Raw genomic sequence first — 21,144 nt, forward strand, 5'->3', positions numbered from 1 at the left:
CAACACGAGGGGCCCGGAGAGACCCCCTCACGGGCTCCGTGGGGCAGTGCGGAGCAAGTGTTTGGCCCTGAGCTGGAGGCTGTTCCGGCCTCGCCACAGCCCCAGGAGCTGGGCGATGCGGGGGGGGGGGGGGGGGGGGGGGGGGGCGACGCTGCCGAGGGCCTTCCAGCGGTGGAGGCCCTGCAGCAAGATGAGACTGACCCCGCAAGCGTCGACAGTTCAAGCCCCCGGGCGAGCGGGGTTGGATGTCTCCGGTGTTTATTCCCATCACCCTGACGCCCAACCCCGTTAAAAAGAAAGCCAGGGCGGTCTCCAAGGCCGCCCAGGCGTCCGAGCTGCCATCGTCCCTCGAGCAGGGAGGCCCGTTGTCGGGCGGAGACGTTACCCCCGAGGGCTCGTTCTGCCCGGTGGAGTTTTACTCCCCGGTCATCTCCTTTTGTTCATCGCAAGGAGTCGGCGGCAGCCACCAGATCCCCTATATATTCGGGTCGTGGGCGGGCGACGGCGAGGAAGGCTCCCCGCTCACAACACCCAAGCAGACGATGCCAGGGAGCACAGGTTCCATCCCGGAGCTGTTCCCGGGGGTTTTCCCGGGTCTCACCGAGGACCCTGAATCGCAGGGGGAGCCTGCGAAGGACCCGCCTGAGGATGATCCTGGGGGTGGGATCGACTCGGGCCTGGGGCGAGCCGGTGGACCCGTGTTGCCCGCCACACTCCATGTGGCGGGAGACTCGGGCTCAGGTGGTGACCGCTCGGAGGAGGAAGGCTGCTCGGTGACAGTGAGGAGGAGGATTTAGACGCTCTCTGCAGCGAGGCAGAGGGCGCCCTCACACCCGGCACCAAGTCTCCCCTCATCTCCTCGGGAGAACTCTGAGCAGTTTTGTAAATGCATCACGGTCACCAGGACTGTGTGCGGCTGGCCCTGGACAGCTGGGGAAATCTGGGACTGCTCCTCGAGTCGGCCCGCGTCTATGCCAGAGAGGCGCGGGAGTTCAATCAGGACCAGGGGGAGCAGCGCCGAGCTGTTCTGTTCCTTGCGGGGCTCCTGAGGGAGTTGAACCTCCACTCCCTCTGTGCACTGAGGTGATTGGTGACGGATACACACCACTACTGACATGGAGGTAACCATAGCCTCAACATCAACGCAGCAAGGACGCACATCGCCTTCTCTATCCTTCGGGACGGAAAGTACGGGGTGTGCTTCCTGCAGGAAACCCACGCCATTCCGGGTGACGAAGCTCAGTGGACCCTGGAGGGGCAAGGGGGAGTCTTCATGAGTCACTTGGCCCCACGTTCGGGCGAGGTGGCTATCTTGTTGGCTCCACATTTTCAGCCGGAGATCTTGGGGGTCAAGGAGCCAGGGGATGTGGTGCTTCACTTTGTGAAGGTCTACGCTCCCCTGGTCGGGCCGCAGCAGGCGACTTTCTATGAAAAAGTGTCCACTCTTCTAGGCACAATCCCGGTGGGTGAGTGCATCGTCCTGGGAGGGGATTTTAATTGCACCCGCCAGGACAAGGACCGTTGTGGAGTCCAGCGCAGCTCGCCGGCGGTGGTGAAGTTGAGGGACCTGGTTAGGTTCTTCGACTTGGTGGACGTCTGGCGGACTCTCCATCCTGAATTGCGGGTGTACACCTTTGTGCGCCCTCCGTTCAGAGCGTCCAGAATCGATCGTCTTTACATTTCCAAGATGCACTTGCCCAGCGTTCCGACGGCCTCCATGGAGCAGGTGCCGTGCTCAGATCACCACTTGGTGTGGGCGGGGCTCGCCCCGTCCCCGCTCAGACACGGTCCGCGTACTGGCACTTTAACAACCTGCTGCTGGAGGACGAGCGGTTCCTGGACTCGTTTCGCCATTTCTGGGCCGGCTAGAGAAGGAAGCGGGGTGGCTTCCCCTCCTTGAGGCTATGGTGGGACATGGGCAAGACTCACGTCCGTGCCTTCTGTCAGGGGTACACAAAGGGGTCTACGGCGGGGCGGAACTCCACGATCGCCAAATTGGCTGAGGAACTCTTTGATCTGGAGTCACGTCTTGCTCAGCCCGATGAGGACCCGGCTCTGGGGCGGGTGTACAGAGAGAAGAAGGGCGCGCTGCGGGACCTGCAGCTTACCGGGTCCCGCGGCGTATACGTGCGGTCGCGCATCCGTCTCCTGACGGACATGGACCGCGGCTCCCCCTTCTTCTACTCGCTGGAAAGAGGACGCGGGGCCCGTCGGCAGATTTCTATGCTGCTGGCTGACGACGGGTCCCTTGTCTCTGATCCGGAGGGGGTCAGGACCCTGATCAGGGATTTTTACTCCGACCTCTTCTCACCGGATCCGTCCAGCGAGGACGCTTGCAGAGTTCTGTGGGAGGACCTGCCGCAGGTCGGCCCGGAGGACGCCGGGAGGCTCGATCAAATCATCAACCTCCAAGAGCTGACCGGTGCCCTGGACAGCCTCTCACGTGGCAAATCCCCAGGGCTGGACGGGCTGACCGTGGAGTTCTTCAGGGCGTTTTGGGACGTCCTGGGGAGCGACTATGCGGGGGTCCTGGGGGAATGTATTGCGACCGGGGAGATGCCCCTATCGTGGCGCAGGGCCGTCATTGCCCTGCTGCCCAAGAAGGGGGATCTCCGCCTACTTAAAAATTGGCGACCGGTCTCCCTCCTCAGCACGGACTACAAAATCTTTGCCAAGGCGATATCTTTACGCCTTGGCCCCGTGCTGGACCACATGATTCACCCTGACCAGTCCGACACAGTCCCGGACCGAACCATTTATGATAACATCTATCTGGTCCGGGGCATTATTCATTTTACCCAGAGGACTGGTATGTCGAGCACCTTCCTGTCTCTTGACCAGGAGAAGGCGTTCGACAGGATGGGGCACGAGTATTTGCTCGGGACTCTGGGAGCTTTTGGGTACGGGATGCAGTTCGTCGCCCGGTTCCGATTATTGTACGCCGCCTCAGAGTGTCTGATTAAGGTTAACGGGTCCCTGACGGCACCCCTTCGCTTTGTGAGAGGGGTGCGTCAGGGCTGCCCCTTGTCCGGCCAACTTTATTCTGTGTGCGTGGAGCCTTTCCTGCGCCTCCTGCGGAGGAGGTTGTCGGGGCTGGTTCTGCGTGAGCCGGGCATGGCGGTGGTCCTCTCGGCTTACGCTGATGACGTGCTCCTCACGTTCACTGACCCCGGTGACCTGCAGAGGATGCAAGAGTGCCAGTCTGTGTACGAGGCCGCGTCCTCTGCTAGGATCAACTGGGCTAAATTTTCCGGACTCCTGGTCAGTCCGTGGCAGATGGACCCCCTCCCGGAGGAGCTCACGCCCTTCAGCTGGAGTCGGACCAACATCCTCTACTTGGGAGTCCATCTTTGCCCGGCAGAGGAAGCCTGGCCGGCGAACTGGCAGGAGCTGGAGACCAAGGTCACCACTCGCCTGGGACGCTGGACAGGACTGCTCCGGGTGCTGTCCCACAGGGGTCGAGTTCTCATCATAAACCAGCTGATCGCCTCTATGCTGTGGTATCGTGGAGTTCAACCTACCTCTCGCATTAATGGATTTGTTGCTTTTCCGAGCACACGGCTTTTCCCGAGATGTGTGATTACAATTATGGACACGTGGGTTTTAAAAAACAAAACACTGTTTATTCCATGAACGCAACTTAACATCTTAAATAAACATTGGATCTCTTAACACCCCTTACTTCAAAGATAACTCAGAAAATATTGCAACAGTAAATAACTCCTTAAAATGTTCCTTCAAACTTCCAAGAGACTTAACACCTTTAAACAAAATCACATCAGGTTAAAGGATATATATATTTTCTGCAGAATGGCAGAGATATATTAGCTTGGGTGACATCAGCTCCAGCACCTTGCTTTCTTCATGAAGCTCTTTGGAAACCCACAGACACACCCACGCTGCTTTCTCAAACCTGGCTTTCTCCCTTCAAGCAGATCACAGCAAACCAGAACTTCTCAAGCTGCAGTCTCAAACTGGCTTTCTACTTTTAAACTGCTCTCAGCAAAACCAGGCAGGCACTTTTTAGCGGCTCTCAGCAAAACCAGCCAGGCACTTTTCAAACTGCAAAACCAACCTGCAAAATGGCTGACCTGACCTCAGCTCCACCCACTCTTTGACATCACTGTTTTCTTAAAGGTACATTGCTTAAACATCCATGTCTTAAAGGTCCCCTCACATGACACCTCTCCCCAAGAAAAATAAATAAACCTTCAACTTCAAGATGGTTTCATTTTTCACTTTTGCACCATCCACTAAGAAATGTACACAGTAAATATGCCTTTTCGTTTTTTTAAAAAAACCAACACATGCAAACAGGTATAATAATATAGTCCATTTTTCTTTGTTCTTCTTCCTCCAACCAAAATCCTTCTCGATTGACAGTCTCTTTGAACAATGTCTCTGCACGATCCATCCATTCCTCTACTCCTCGGCATTTCTCTTTAGAATGAGATACTTTAGTTCAATCTGACCACAGAGTCCCTAGCAATTCTCCAATACAGGAGCATTGGTGATCACAGCTTTCAGGCAGTCAAATGCCTGTCTGCTGTCTATTGAAATTTTTGACATTTCTTTAGCAAGTCCATCAGTGGAGTAATCACGCCACAAAACCTTTGCACAACTGTTCGATCAAAGCCACTCATGTTAAGATATCGCATTGCCTCCCTTCGTCTTGAGAATAACGGAAACTCCGCACGGAAAGTGATTCGAGCTTCTCTAAATTCACTTTCGGCTAGGTTCATCACCAAACCCGCTTCCTGAAGTCGATCGAAGAACTCCATACGATGATTTAAATGTTCTTTCCATGTCTGGAAGTTGGAAATAAAAGCAGATTGTCCCACTTTCTCCATGCAATCAAACAAAGAACAAAGAAATGTACAGCACAGGAACAGGCCCTTCGGCCCTCCAAGCCCGTGCCGACCATGCTGCCCGACTAAACTACAATCTTCTACACTTCCTGGGTCCGTATCCCTCTATTCCCATCCTATTCATGGATTTGTCAAGATGCCCCTTAAATGTCACTATCGTCCCTGCTTCCACCACCTCCTCCGGTAGCGAGTTCCAGGCACCCACTACCCTCTGCGTAACAAACTTGCCTCGTACATCTACTCTAAACCTTGCCCCTCTCACCTTAAACCTATGCCCCCTAGTAATTGACCCCTCTACCCTGGGGAAAAGCCTCTGACTATCCACTCTGTCTATGCCCCTCATAATTTTGTGTACCTCTATCAAGTCTCCCCTCAACATCCTTCGTTCCAGTGAGAACAAACCGAGTTTATTCAACCGCTCCTCATAGCTAATGCCCTCCATACCAGGCAACATTCTGGTAAATCTCTTCTGCACCCTCTCTAAAGCCTCCACATCCTTCTGGTAGTGTGGCGACCAGAATTGAACACTATACTCCAAGTGTGGCCTAACTAAGGTTCTATACAGCTGCAACATGACTTGCCAATTCTTATACTCAATGCCCCGGCCAATGAAGGCAAGCATGCCGTATGCCTTCTTGACTACCTTCTCCACCTGTGTTGCCCCTTTCAATGACCTGTGGACCTGTACTCCTAGATCTCTTTGACTTTCAATACTCTTGAGGGTTCTACCATTCACTGTATATTCCCTACCTGCATTAGCCCTTCCAAAATGCATTACCTCACATTTGTCCAGATTAAACTCCATCTGCCATCTCTCCGCCCAAGTCTCCAAACAATCTAAATCCTGCTGTATCCTCTGACAGTCCTCATCGCTATCCGCAATTCCACCAACCTTTATGTCGTCTGCAAACTTACTAATCAGACCAGTTACATTTTCCTCCAAATCATTTATATATACTACAAAGAGCAAAGGTCCCAGCACTGATCCCTGTGGAACACCACTGGTCACAGCCCTCCAATTAGAAAAGCATCCTTCCATTGCGACTCTCTGCCTTCTATGACCTAGCCAGTTCTGTATCCACCTTGCCAGCTCACCCCTGATCCCGTGTGACTTCACCTTTTGTACTAGTCTACCATGAGGGACCTTGTCAAAGGCCTTACTGAAGTCCATATAGACAACATCCACTGCCCTACCTGCATCAATCATCTTAGTGACCTCCTCGAAAAACTCTATCAAGTTAGTGAGACACGACCTCCCCTTCACAAAACCACGCTGCCTCTCACTAATACGTCCATTTGCTTCCAAATGGGAGTAGATCCTGTCTCGAAGAATTCTCTCCAGTAATTTCCCTACCACTGAAGTAAGGCTCACCGGCCTGTAGTTCCCTGGATTATCCTTGCTACCCTTCTTAAACAGAGGAACAACATTGGCTATTCTCCAGTCCTCCGGGACATCCCCTGAAGACAGTGAGGATCCAAAAATTTCTGTCAAGGCCTCAGCAATTTCCTCTCCAGCCTCCTTCAGTATTCTGGGGTAGATCCCATCAGGCCCTGGGGACTTATCTACCTTAATATTTTTTAAGACACCCAACACCTCGTCTTTTTGGATCTCAATGTGACCCAGGCTATCTACACACCCTTCTCCAGACTCAACATCTACCAATTTCTTCTCTTTGGTGAATACTGATGCAAAGTATTCATTTAGTACCTCGCCCATTTCCTCTGGCTCCACACATAGATTCCCTTGCCTATCCTTCAGTGGGCCAACCCTTTCCCTGGCTACCCTCTTGCTTTTTATGTACGTGTAAAAAGCCTTGGGATTTTCCTTAACTCTATTTGCCAATGACTTTTCGTGACCCCTTCTAGCCCTCCTGACTCCTTGCTTAAGTTCCTTCCTACTTTCCTTATATTCCACGCAGGCTTTGTCTGTTCCCAGCCTTTTAGCCCTGACAAATGCCTCCTTTTTCTTTTTGACGAGGCCTACAATATCTCTCGTTATCCAAGGTTCCCGAAAATTGCCGTATTTATCCTTCTTCCTCACAGGAACATGCCGGCCCTGACTTCCTTTCAACTGACACTTGAAAGCCTCCCACATGTCAGATGTTGATTTGCCCTCAAACATCCGCCCCCAATCTATGTTCTTCAGTTCCCGCCTAATATTGTTATAATTAGCCTTCCCCCAATTTAGCACATTCATCCTAGGACCACTCTTATCCTTGTCCACCAGTACTTTAAAACTTACTGAATTGTGGTCACTGTTACCGAAATGCTCCCCTACTGAAACATCTACCACCTGGCCGGGCTCATTCCCCAATACCAGGTCCAGTACCGCCCCTTCCCTAGTTGGGAATCCTTCAGTGGTGGGACAGGATAAGAGTCCGTTCCTATAATTGCATTCACCTTTCTATAGTCCACACACAACCAGTAGGGTACCTTCTGGTTTCGGTACCATCATTATGGGTGAGCTCCATTGGCTGCAACCCACTTCAATTATGCCATTCTTCAGCATACTCTCAATCTCCCTGTTAACCTGTGCCAATTTTAAAGGATGAAGTCTATATGGATGTTGTTTGATAGGAACAGCATTTCGCACATCTACATCAGGTATAGCCATTTTAGTACTTCCCAATTTATCTCTACAAACTTGCCCATTGATATCAATAACTCTTTCAGGTCAGTTTGTTTTTCCTCTGGAAGGTAACTTAACAATTCATCCCAATTTTTAAGAACATCCTCATTTTCCAATTTAATTTGAGGCATGTCAAATTCACAGTCATCTGGATTTGGTTTGTCACTTTGAGTTAGAATCATTAAAACCTCCTTTTTCTCTCCTTCCCTTTCAAAGTACCTTTTAAGCATATTCACATGACACACTCGGTGAGTCTTCCTTCTATCTGGTGTTTTTACCACATAATTCACCTCACTTAATTTCCTTTCAATCTGATACGGTCCACAAAACCTAGTTTTTAAAAGCTCCCCTACCACTGGTAACAACACGAAAACTTTATTCCCACTGGCAAAACTACGAACTTTGGATTTCTTGTCCGCTACCCGTTTCATCACATTTTGTGTAACTTTCAAATGTTGTCTAGCCAATTCACCTGCTCTATTTAATCGTTCCCTAAAATTTCACACGTAATCCAATAGTGTAATTTCCGATTTCTCACCCCCCAATTTTTCCTTAATCAATTTAAGTGGTCCTCTTACCTCATGACCAAAAATGAGTTCAAAAGGACTACATTTGGTACACTCATTAGGTGCATCCCTAATTGCAAACAATACAAATGGAATTCCTTTATCCCAATCTTCTGGATAATCTTGACAATACGCCCTCAACATTGTCATTAATGTCTGATGCCACCTTTCTAATGCTCGCTGCGATTCTGGATGGTGCGCAGTTGACTTAAATTGTTTTATTCCTAAGCTATTCATAACTTCTTTGAATAACTTTGAAGTAAAATTTGTTCCTTGATCCGATTGAATTTCTGTGTGTAGCCCATATCTAGTAAAGAATTTAAGTAATTCCTCCACAATCCTTTTAGCTGTAATATTACGTACTGGAATGGCCTCTGGAAACCTAGCAGACACATCCATTACAGTCAAAAAATATTGATTCTCACTTTTTGTTTTAGGAAACGGTCCTACACAATCGATTAGGACCCTCGTAAAAGGTTCCTCAAATGCTGGAATGGGTATTACGGGCGCTGGTTTTATCACTGCTTGAGGTTTCCCTATCACATGACATGTGTGACATGATTGACAAAATGTAACTACATCTTTATGTAGTCCAGGCCAATAAAAATGTTTCTGGATTTTAGCTTGAGTTTTCCTTATTCCAAAATGACCTCCCACTGGTACCTCATGTGCAACTCGCAACACCTCCTTTCTATACCCTACCGGCAATACTACTTGATGAACTTCTGCCCACTTTTCATCTGCCTGCATACGTACAGGTCTCCATTTTCTCATAAAGACATCATTTTTACGGTAGTAACACGCTGGTATATTCTCAGATTCCTCTTCCGTATATGCTTTCTGATATATCTGGTTTATTTCTACATCTTTCTGTTGTAACTCCGCCAATTTCACTGAACTAAAAATATCCGCCTCATCCTCCACCTGTTCTTGTTCTTTTTTAACCATCTGATCAAAAATTGTTTCTGATAATTGCACTTCAACTTCATCTTCACTCTTTGATTTCTCCTCTTGTCTTAACCTATGACTTTGCGACCTTGTTACTACACAATCCAGAAAAATCCCAGATTCGTCCTTCAACACTTCAGTTGACTGATTTTCCACTGGCTTATCAACCACAGTAGGCATCACTCCCACCTGCGATCCAGCTATATCATTATCCAAGATAAACTGTATGCCTGGACAAGATAGTTTATCTATTACTCCTACTACCATTTCACCACTCTTAACTGGACTTTCCAACCTTACCTTATATAATGGAACGCTACTCCTCTCACCCTGAATTCCACATATCACCACCTTTTCTGGCAACATTCTTCCCAAACTCCATAATTCCTCATAAGAACTAGGAGCAGGAGTAGGCCATCTGGCCCCTCGAGCCTGCTCCGCCATTCAATGAGATCATGGCTGATCTTTCGTGGACTCAGCTCCACTTTCCGGCCCGAACGCCATAACCCTTAATCCCTTTATTCTTCAAAAAACTATCTATCTTTATCTTAAAAACATTTAATGAATGAGCCTCTACTGCTTCACTGGGCAAGGAATTCCATAGATTCACAACCCTTTGGGTGAAGAAGTTCCTCCTAAACTCAGTCCTAAATCTACTTCCCCTTATTTTGAGGCTATGCCCCCTAGTTCTGCTTTCACCCGCCAGTGGAAACAGCCTGCCCACATCTATCCTATCTATTCCCTTCATAATCTTATGTTTCTATAAGATTCCCCCTCATCCTTCTAAATTCCAACGAGTACAGTCCCAGTCTACTCAACCTCTCCTCGTAATCCAACCCCTTCAGCTCTGGGATTAACCTAGTGAATCTCCTCTGTACACCCTCCAGTGCCAGTACGTCCTTTCTCAAGTAAGGAGACCAAAACTGAACACAATACTCCAGGTGCGGCCTCACTAACACCTTATACAATTGCAGCAGAACCTCCCTAGTCTTAAACTCCATCCCTCTCGCAATGAAGGACAAAATTCCATTTGCCTTCTTAATCACCTGTTGCACCTGAAAACCAACTTTTTGCGACTCATGCACTAGCACACCCAGGTCTCTCTGCACAGCAGCATGTTTTAATATTTTATCATTTAAATAATAATCCCTTTTGCTGTTATTCCTACCAAAATGGATAACCTCACATTTGTCAACATTGTATTCCATCTGCCAGACCCTAGCCCATTCACTTAGCCTATCCAAATCCCTCTGCAGACTTCCAGTATCCTCTGCACTTTTTGCTTTACCACTTATCTTCGTGTCATCTGCAAACTTGGACACATTGCCCTTGGTCCCCAACTCCAAATCAGCTATGTAAATTGTGAACAGTTGTGGGCCCAACACTGATCCCTGAGGGACACCACTAGCTACTGATTGCCAACCAGAGAAACACCCATTAATCCCCACTCTTTGCTTTCTATTAATTAACCAATCCTCGATCCATGCTACTACTTTCCCCTTAATGCCATGCATCTTTATCTTATGCAACAACCTTTTGTGTGGCACCTTGTCAAAGGCTTTCTGGAAATCCAGATATACCACATCCATTGGCTCCCCGTTATCTACCGCACTGTTAATGTCCTCAAAAAATTCCACTAAATTAGTTAGGCACGACCTGCCCTTTATGAACCCATGCTGCGTCTGTCCAATGGGACAATTTCCATCCAGATGCCTCGCTATTTCGTCCTTGATAATAGATTCCAGCATCTTCCCTACTACCAAAGTTAAGCTCACTGGCCTATAATTACCCGCTTTCTGCCTACCTCCTTTTTTAAACAGTAGTGTCACGTTTGCTAATTTCCAATCCGCTGGGACCACCCCAGAGTCTAGTGAATTTTGGTAAATTATCACTAGTGCATTTGCAATTTCCCTAGCCATCTCTTTTAGCACTCTGGGATGCATTCCATCAGGTCCAGGAGACTTGTCTACCTTTAGCCCCATTAGCTTGCCCATCACTACCTCCTTGGTGATAACAATCCTCTCAAGGTCCTCACCTGTCATAGCCTCATTTCCATCAGTCACTGGCATGTTATTTGTGTCTTCCACTGTGAAGACCGACCCAAAAAACCTGTTCAGTTCCTCAGCCATTTCCTCATCTCCCATTACGAAATCTCCCTTCTCATCCTCTAAAGGACTACCATTCTCTTACCATTAAAGATTGACTAGCCCCTGTATCTCTTAAAATTGTGACTTATTTACCTGCTCCTCCTGATACACATGAGTAAACTTTACCCACACAAGTAAATTCTTTAAAGATATCTGGCACCTTCTTAACAATTACTTCTTGAACAGGCTGTACAATCATTTGCACCTCCTTCGCTTCCCTTGGGCTTTCCTTTACCACTCTAACAAACCCCAGTCTTATCCTGTGTTACCACATCAGCCTTCCCTGTGCTTTTCTTCAACCACCAACACTGTGATTTTACATGGCCAAGTTTATTACAGTGAAAACATCTGAAACTTTTCATTTCTTTTCCACCCTCCTGGATTACTTTTTTAATCTGAGGTACACTCTCTTTATTGTCTCCCATCAGATCACCTTTACCTTTACCATTTGAGTATTTCTCATGTCCCCAGTTTCTATCCCTCACCGGCTGAAACTGATGTCGGAAACCAATCTTTGATTTATGAACTAATTCATAATCATCTGCCATTTCTGCTGCTAATCTCGCAGTTTTAACCCTCTGTTCTTCCACGAGTTCTCACTACATCAAGAATTGAATTTTTAAACTCCTCCAAAAGTATAATTTCTCTGAGAGCTTCATACGTTTGGTCTATTTTCAAAGCCCTTATCCACCTATCAAAATTACTCTGTTTGAGCCTTTCAAACTCCATGTATGTTTGACCAAATTCTTTCCTTAAATTTCTAAACCTTTGTCTGTAAGCTTCAGGTACTAGCTCATAAGCCCTTAAGATGGATTTCTTCACCTCCTCATACGTTCCAGATACCTCCTCCGGTAGGGATGCAAACACTTCACTAGCTCTACCTACCAGCTTTGTTTGAATCAGTAACACCCACATGTCCTGTGGCCATTTCATTTGTTTAGCTACCTTCTCAAATTAAATGAAAAAGGCTTCCACTTCCTTCTCGTCAAACCTTGGCAATGCTTGGACATATTTAAATAGATTCCCACCAAGCCTTCGACTATGACGCTCTTTCTCACTATCCTCACTATCATCCAACTGTACGTTTCCCTTTACGTCTGCCAATTTTAACTGATTGTCATGTTTCATGGCTATTTTCTGAAGTTCAAACTCCCTCTCTTTATCTTTTTCCCTGATCTGTATCTCCCTTTCTTTTTTTTCTGCTAGGGCTATTCTTTCTTTTCTCCTTTCTTCTCCCTCCTTTTCTTTTTCCTCTCTCTCTCTTTCTCTTTCTTTTTCCTCTCTCTCTCTTTCATATGCCAGCCGCTTTAATTCTTTCTCATGTTCCATTTGTTTAATTTGCAACTGAATTTTTGCCTTTTCCAATGAGTCAAACTCTATCTCAGGCAACTTTAAATGCTTAACCACCATCATAATTACCTAATCTTTTCGCATTTTGTCAGATGTTAACTGCAATGTTCTTGCCAAATCTAACAGTCTGCTTTTCGTTTCTGTCCGTAAGGTACTATGTGTAACATTCTCCACCCCCAAAAACTTCTGAGCCCCTGAAAGAGCCATTGTTCACAACACTCTCCCCACTTAAACTAAAATACCACACCGGAAAAGCAACAATCCTTCACTGTTCACAAAAGCCAATCCAATAGATAAGACTTTTATCTCCCTCGAGCCCCCAATTGTTATGGGCGAGGCGTTTTCAGAACTCCAAAATGTATCATGGAGTTCAACCAACCTCTCCCTTTAATGGATTTGTTGCTTTTCCTAGCATACGGTTTTTCCGTAGGTGTGGGATTACAATTATGGACACGTGGGTTTTTAAACACAAAACACTGCTTATTCCATGAACTCAACTTAACATCTGAAATAAACATTGGATCTCTTAACACCCTTACTTCAAAGATAATTCAGAAAATATTGCAACAGTAAATAACTCCTTAAAATGTTCCTTCAAACTCCCAAGAGACTTGACACCTTTAAACAAAATCACATCAGGTTAAAGGATATATATATTTTCTGTAGAATGGCAGAGATATATTAGCTTGGGTGACTTCAGCTCCAGCACCTTGCTTTCTTCATGCAGCTCTCTGGAAACCCACAGACACACCCACGCTGCTTTCTCAAACCTGGCTTTCTCCCTTCAAGTAGATCACAGCAAACCAGAACTTCTCAAGCTGCAGTCTCAAACTGGCTTTTTACTTTTAAACGGCTCTCAGCAAAACCAGCCAGGCACTTTTTAGCGGCTCTCAGCAAAACCAGCCAGGCACTTTTCAAACTGCAAAACCAACCTGCAAAATGGCTGACCTGACCTCAGCTCCACCCACTCTTTGACATCACTGTTTTCTTAAAGGTACATTGCTTAAACATCCATGTCTTAAAGGTACCCTCACATGACACTTGCTATAAAAGTCCTTAAACACCTCATTCATCCTCACTGGGTCCAGGACCGCATTCCCATCTCTGTTCTTTACTCTCCCTGGCCACCTTTTTCCTCAGCCAGTGGGCTAGCATTTTACTGGCCTTTTCCCCATACTCATACACCCGTTCCCCTTGCCTTCCTCAGATGTTCCATCGCCTTCCCTGTCGATAACAGCCCAAACTCCACCTGTAACATCCGCCACTCCTTTCACTCCAGTAGCCCCGCGTCAGGGCTTCCGAATATCTCCTATCCACCTGGAGTATCCCGCCAACCAACCTATCCCTCTGTTCATTCCACCTTTTCCTTATGGCCCGTATCAAAATTAACTCCCCTCTAACCACTGCCTCCAGAGCTTCCCACACGGTTGCTGCCGAGACCTCGCCCGAATCATTTATTTTCAAATAGTTCTGGATGGACTTGCTCAGCCGCCCACATACCCTCTCATCTGCTGATAGTCCCACATCCAACCTCCATAACGGGCGCTGCCCTCTTTCCATACTAGCCCGTAGATCCACCCAATGTGGGGCATGATCCGACACCGCAATTGCCGAGTACTCGGTATCAACCACCCCGGCAGTAGAGCCCTGCTCAGGATAAAATAGTCAATCTGAGAGTATACCTTGTGGACATGGGAGAAAAAAGAAAACTCCTTCACTCTTGGCCGTCCAAACCTCCATGGGTCTACTTCCCCCATCTGCTCCATAAACCCCTTTAATTCCTTCGCTACGGCTGGCACCCTCCCTGTCCTATATTTTGACTGCTCTAATCCTGGATCAATGACTGTATTGAAATCTCCCCCCATGATCAGATTGTGTGACTCTAGGTCCGGGATCTTACCGAACACCCGCCTGATAAACTCCACATCATCCCAGTTTGGTGCATATACATTCACGAGTACCATCCGCATCCCCTCAAGCTTCCCACTCACCATAATATACGTGCCCCCCACGTCTGACACTGCCTCAAATGCCACTCGTTTGTTAGTCCAGCTGTGCATGAAATACCTGGCCGACCCACCCCTTCCTCAATCTGGTCTGGTCTTTAACCTTTAGGCGTGTCTCTTGTAACGTTGCCACCTTCAATCCCCTCAGATGCGTGAACACATGAGCTACCTTAACCGGTCCATTTAGCCCTCTGATGTTCCAAGTAATCAGCCTAGTTGGGGGGGGGGGCTCTCTCTCTCTCTCTTCCCCCCCCCCTGCCCCTGCCCCCGCCCCCCCCCCCCCCCCCCACCGATTAGCCATCATCCTTCTTAGGCCAGCCGCCAGCTCGCGTCCCTCGGGCATCCGCCGTCCTCGACCTCCCCTTTGTCCCCTCGCAACAGTTCCTCCCGTCAGCAGAGCAGCTCCCCCACACTCCTCCATACCCCCTAGTAACAGCACCAGAAACTCAACCCCCCCATATCAAACTTATCACCTGCTCACCCCCCACTGCACCTCCGTGAGCTAGCTAACCTAGCTAGCCTGGCAGCTCCCGCCCATGGCACCAGACAGCCTATCTCCCCATTGTTCTCCCTCCTCCTCCCCGCTTGGACATACATATTCAAAGCATCACAGTCCCCAGTAAACAAACAGGAGAAAAAAATCCCTCCACCAACTTCCAATGGAACAGAGTTATCTTTACATTTCTGAGCAGTTGCTCAAACATCTTATCACAGCGAAAACCAAAGAAAAAAGGAAGGGGCAAAAGCAACCAAAGGAAAAAAAAGGGAATAAGAAACAACAATAACCCTTTGTTACAGAGAGCACTGCATATTCAAAACACAGAAACGTATTTGACCATATCACCGGCTCTGCACGCGTCTTCCTTGCTTGAATATATCTCCTTACACAGCCACTTCCAGTCCACTGCTCCATACTCTGGTGGGGGATTTATCCTCACAGTCTCACTCTCCACCGATTTAACCAATAAAATTTCAAAAAACCGGGAGAAAAGGTCCAAACGTTTCGTCACAAGCGGGAGCTACCAAATGTGCAATCTCCTACTCCATGTCCGCCACCGAAAGTCTCCAACCCTCAATCATAACACACTTCTCATCAACTAGAAATGTCACCTCTGTTTCTCACCCACAGATACTGTCCATTCTGCAGAGTATTTGCCGCGTTTTTTTGGTTTTATTTTTAATTTCTCAAAGTCCTCAGAGAATCTCGAGGAAAATGAAATTTCCAACTTGTCATGGATAAGGGAACATAACTTATCGCGATTACAAGTCTTCTAAAAACATATTCGTCCAGGTTTTTAACTGAAGCACCCTCCACTGCACCTACTGCATTTAACCAGAATTTATAACTAGTACAACCAAAATAACCCTTTGATGCATGTTCCCGTAACAGCCTCCCCGAACAGGCGCTGGAATGTGGCGACTAGGGGCTTTTCACAGTGACTTCATTGAAGCCTACTTGTGACAATAAGCGATTTTCATTTTTCATGTTATAACGATATTAAGTCTTTCCCACATTGTGATTATCCACTTACTTTCCTTGCTCTATATTTCTCCACCAGTTCAGACACCAGCTGGTATCGTTGTTTATACAATGGTGGTGTGAAGTTCATGGTCTCCATTCTGTTGGTTTCATCACCTGTTGAAAACCTGTTCAATCACACAAGCCAAACATCCATATGTTCATTAGAGTCAGTCACTACGATACAGAAAACCATTCAGCCCATTGAGTCCATGCCAGCTCTCTGTCAAGCAATGAACAGACCCATTCCCCCATTCTTTCCTCATATCCCTGAAAGTTTATTTCCCTCAAATGCCCACCCAACTTCCTTTTGAAATCATTTATTGTCTCTGCTTCCAACACCCTCGCAGGCAGAGAGTTCCAGGTCATTACCACACATTATATAACAATGTTCCTCACATCCAGAAAAAATGCACATATTTTGAGAAAGATTTGCATTTCTACAGTGCCTTTCACAATTGCTGAATGTCCTAAAGCACTTTACAGCCAATCAAGTACTTTTGAAGTGTGGTCACTGTTGCAATGCAGAGGTGTGGCAGCCAATTTGTGCATACCATAAAAGAATCTTAATCAGCTCTCAAAAGAGCTACCCGGTTAGTCCCATTCCCCAGCCCCATCTCTGTAAACCTCTAAATTCATCACTTTCAAATATATATGCAGTTCTTTTGAAACCTCCTTGGAATCCGCCTCCACCACTCTCCCAGGCAGCGCATTCCAAACCCCAACAACTCTCTCTGAGTAAAGAGGTTTCTCCTCATCTCACTCCCAGCTCTCTTGTTGACCATCTTGAAATTCTGACCCCTGGTCACTGACATACCAACTAGTGGAAGCAGAATATCCTGCTTTCCCCTTTCAAAATTGTTCAGAATTTTGAACACCTCAATAAGGTCGTCTCTTAATCTCTCTGCTCCAAGGAAAACAAGCCCAATTTCTCCCATCTTTCCTTGTATCACTGATGCTCGATCAATAACTCCAGAAGTGAGATTGGAGACAATTGAAGGCTTTATTACACTAGATGTTTCCCCCAGCAGCGCAGGTACAGAAGGCAGCTGCTGGGGAGACACGGGCTCTTATACTCCGCCTTACTGGGCGGAACCAGCAGGCAGGCTTAACCAATGAAAACTGTACCTCCTACACCAATGGTCTTACAGCATTACAGGGTACCATAATACCTCTAATACCGACTACCACATTCACCCCGTTTAAAAAAAAAGTCGCGTGGGGGTGGTGGCCTCGCGTTACACAGTGGTAGAGGTTAAGGAGGTACCTGGTACACATCAGTACAGTGGTTTTGCCTCGTTACATCGCAACTATTTACAAAATGTATTTACAGTTCAGAATGAAGCAATTAGTCGATCGGGAGCCATGGTCGTCCTCTGCGATCGTCGTAGCTTCGGTGGTGATGCAGGCGCCGACTCGGACATCTGTGGCTCCGGGGGCGTGGCTTCAGCTTCTTCATCACCCTTAGACGGGACCGGTGGGAGGACCGATCCACCTGGGAATGGGGTGGCTGTGGGGTTCGCCGGTGGGAGGGAGGGTGGGATTGGTGGTGGGGGTATGTGTGGGGATCCAGTGGGCGCCAGGTCCTGTCGGGAGACTGTATCCTGTCGGCCGTCGGGGTACACCACGTAGGCGTAGAGGGTTAGCGTGGAGGAGATGGACCCTCTTGACCAATGGGTCCGACTTGTGCGCCCGCACGTGTTTGCGGAGCAGGATGGGTCCAGGAGCTGCCAGCCAGGTTGGGAGCGAGGTCCCGGAGGACTTCCTCGGGATGACAAGGAGACGTTCGTGAGGTGTTTGGTTGGTCGTGGTACACAGCAGTGACCGGATGGAGTGGAGGGCATCCAGGAGGACCTCCTGCCAGCGGGAGACTGGGAGATTCCTGGACCGTAGGGCCAGTAGGACAGTCTTCCAGACCATTCCGTTCTCCCTCTCTACCTGTTCGTTTCCCCGGGGGTTGTAAGTGGTCCTCCTGCTCGAGGCAATGCCCTTGCTGAGCAGGAATTGACGCAGTTCATCGCTCATAAAGGAGGACCCCCTATCGCTGTGTATGTAGGCGGGGAAACCGAAGCGTAAAGATACTGTGGAGGGCTTTTATGACGGTGGCTGCGGTTATGTTGGGGCAGGGAATGGCGAATGGGAACCAGGAATATTCGTCAATCACGTTCAGGAAGTACGTGTTGCGGTCGGTGGAGGGGAGGGGCCCTTTGAAGTCCATACTGATGCTTTCAAAGGGACGGGAAGACTTTGTCAGGTGTGCTTTCTCTGGCCTGTAGAAGTGCGGCTTGCACTCCGCGCAGATTTGGCAATTCCTGGTGGCCGTCTTGACCTCCTTCGATGGAGTCGGGCAGGTTGCGGGTTTTAATGAAATGGAATAATCAAGTGACCCCAGGGTGGCAGAGGTCCTCGTGGAGGGCTCGGAGACGGTCCACTTGTGCGTTGGCACATGATAGGGCATCAGGAGGCTCGTTAAGCTTCCCGGGACGATACAAGATCTCATAGTTGTAGGTGGAGAGTTCGATCCTCCACCATAAGATCTTGTCGTTCTTTAACTTGCCCCGCTGCGCATTATCAAACATGAAGGCCACCGACCGTTGGTCCGTGAGAGTGAATCTCCTGCTGGCCACGTAATGCCTCCAATGGCCTGGGTCTCCTTTTCAGCTGAGGAGTGGCGGATTTCTGAAGCGTGGAGGGTGCGTGAGAAGAAAGCCACGGGTCTGCCCGCTTGGTTGAGGGTGGCCGCCAGAGCTACGTCGGACACGTCGCTCTCAACTTGGAAGAGTCGATGGCGTGCATCGTGGCCTTTGGGATGTCCACTTTTATGCGGCTGAAGGCCTGGCGGGCCACTGTCAACAGGGGAAAAACGTGGATTGGATTAGCGGGCGGGCCTTGTCCGCGTAGTTGGGGACCCACTGGGCACAATAAGAGAAAAATCCCAGGCAGTGTTTCAGGGCCTTGGAGCAGTGAGGGAGGGCGAACTCCACGAGGGGGCGCATGCGTTCAAGGTCTGGGCCTATAACTCCATCATGCACTACGTAGCTGAGGATGGCTAGACAGTCGGTGCTGAACATGCATTTATCCTTGTTATATGTGAGATTAAGGATTTGTGCGGTATCGAGGAATTTTCGGAGGTGGTGTCGTGGTCTGCTGGTCGTGGCCGCAGATGGTGACATTATCGAGGTACGGAAACGTGGCACGCAAATCGTACTGGTCAGCCATTTGATCCATCGCTCGTTGGAAGACTGAGACTCCATTAGTGACACCGAAGGGAACCCTTACGAAGTGGTAGAGCCACCCATCTGCTTCGAAAGCAGTGTATTTGCGGTCGCTAGGGTGGATGGGGAGCTGGTGGTAGGCGGACTTTAGATCCACCGTGGAAAAGACCTTGTATTGTGCGATCCTATTGACCAGATCTGATATGCGGGGGAGAGGGTACGCGTCCAGCTGCGTATACCTGTTGATGGTCTGGCTATAATCGATGACCATCCTATGCTTCTCCCCGGTCTTTACAACCACCACTTGGGCTCTCCAGGGACTGTTGCTAGCCTCAATGACACCTTCCCTCAGTAATCGCTGGACCTCCGACCTAATAAAGGTCCGGTCCTGGGCACTGTACCGTCTGCCCCTGGTTTGCAATCTGGGGTGAGGTTCGCAAACAGGGAAGGCGGATCGACCTTGAGGGGTTGCGAGGCTGCAGACAGTGAGGGGGGTATAGGGCCGCCGAATTTAAAGGTTAAGCTTTGGAGGTTGCATTGAAAATCTAACCCTAGGAGTGTGGCAGCGCAGAGGTGGGGAAGGACGTAGAGCCGGTAATTTTAATCTCCCTTCCCTGGACCGTGGGGTTTGCTATGCAGAACCCCTTGATCTCCACTGAATGAGTCCCGGAGGCCAGGGAGATTTTTTGGTTAACTGGGTGAACGGGGAGAGAACAGCGCCTTACCGTCTTGGGGTGTATGAAGCTCTCCGTGCTCCCAGAGTCGATCAGACAGGATGTTTCGTGCCCACTGATGAGCACGGTCATCGTTGCAGTCGAGTGTTCGGGGCCGAGACTGGTCCAGGGTCACCGAGGCTAGTCGTGGCAGAAGTTAGATGTTCTCCTCGGGCGTTGTGTGGTCATCCGAGTCGGGATCCTGAGAGTCCAGCCAAGATGGCGGCGCCCACTGGTCGCACATGGCTGGGAGTGCACAAGATGGCGGCGCCCATCCATCATACGTGGTGTCCGAGAGACAAGATGGCGGCGCCCGGAGGCCACACGTGACCCTGAAGGAGGAAGATGGTGGCGTCAGCTGGCCGCACGTGGCCCGTGGAGAGGGTTGTGGTGGCGGTCCCGATTCGCCTCCGGAGACTGCAGCGACCGCCCGGGCCTGGCATATCGACACAAAGTGGCCCTTTTTGCTGCATCCTTTGCAGAGGGATGAGCGGGCCGGACAGCGCTGTCGGGGAGGCTTGGCTTGCCCGCAAAAATAGCAGCGGGGCCCCCTGGGGTTGCCTGGCAGTCTCGCAGCACAAGCCTGTGGGAGGATGCATCGGAGTCAGTCGTGGGGGGGTTCCATGCTGCCCAAGGGGTTGCCGCGCGGTCGGGGACATAAGCGCGGGCGTATCTGGAGGCCACATCCAGGGAGCTAGCAAGTGCCCGTGCCTCCTTGAGGCCTCATGTCTCTTTCTCCAGCAATCGCTGGCGGATTTGGGAGGACAGCATACCTGCAACAAATGCGTCCCGGATCAAAAGTTCTGTATGGTCCCTGGCCGAAACTTGCGGGCAGTTATAGTTCCTCCCCAACACCAGGAGCGCACGGTATAACTCCTCCAGCGATTCCCCAGGGATTTGTTGCCTCGTCGCTAGTTAGATGTCGGGCGTAGACCTGGTTTACAGGGCGAATATGGTGTCCTTTCAGCAGGTTCATTGCGGCCTCGAAATCGTCCGTGTCCTCGATGAGAGTGTAGATCTCTGGGCTCACCCTCGAGTGCAGAACTTGCATTTTCTGGTCCTCCGTGGGTGTAGTCGTGGCCGTCCTGAGATATCCATTGAAACACGCTAGCCAGTGCTTGAAGGTTGCCGCTGAGTTTGCCGCATGGGGGCTGAGTTGCAGACACTCCGGCTTGATTTGGAG

General features: G+C 49.1%; 1 protein-coding gene across 1 annotated transcript in view; it reads right to left on the minus strand.

The window, feature by feature from the left end:
* Positions 1-17,451, minus strand: part of henmt1 (HEN methyltransferase 1) — a 143,927-nt gene extending 126,476 nt beyond the window's left edge. Inside the window, exons 1-2 of the mRNA XM_072510273.1 lie at positions 17,365-17,451; positions 16,047-16,161 (exon numbers count right to left, since the gene is read on the minus strand). Coding sequence (XP_072366374.1) covers positions 16,047-16,133 — 87 coding nt within the window. The 5' untranslated portion in view covers positions 16,134-16,161; positions 17,365-17,451. The remainder of the gene's footprint in view (positions 1-16,046; positions 16,162-17,364) is intronic.
* Positions 17,452-21,144: the final 3,693 nt, after the last annotated feature.

This window comes from Scyliorhinus torazame, chromosome 7 (assembly GCF_047496885.1).
Source record: "Scyliorhinus torazame isolate Kashiwa2021f chromosome 7, sScyTor2.1, whole genome shotgun sequence".
NCBI lineage: Eukaryota > Metazoa > Chordata > Chondrichthyes > Carcharhiniformes > Scyliorhinidae > Scyliorhinus > Scyliorhinus torazame.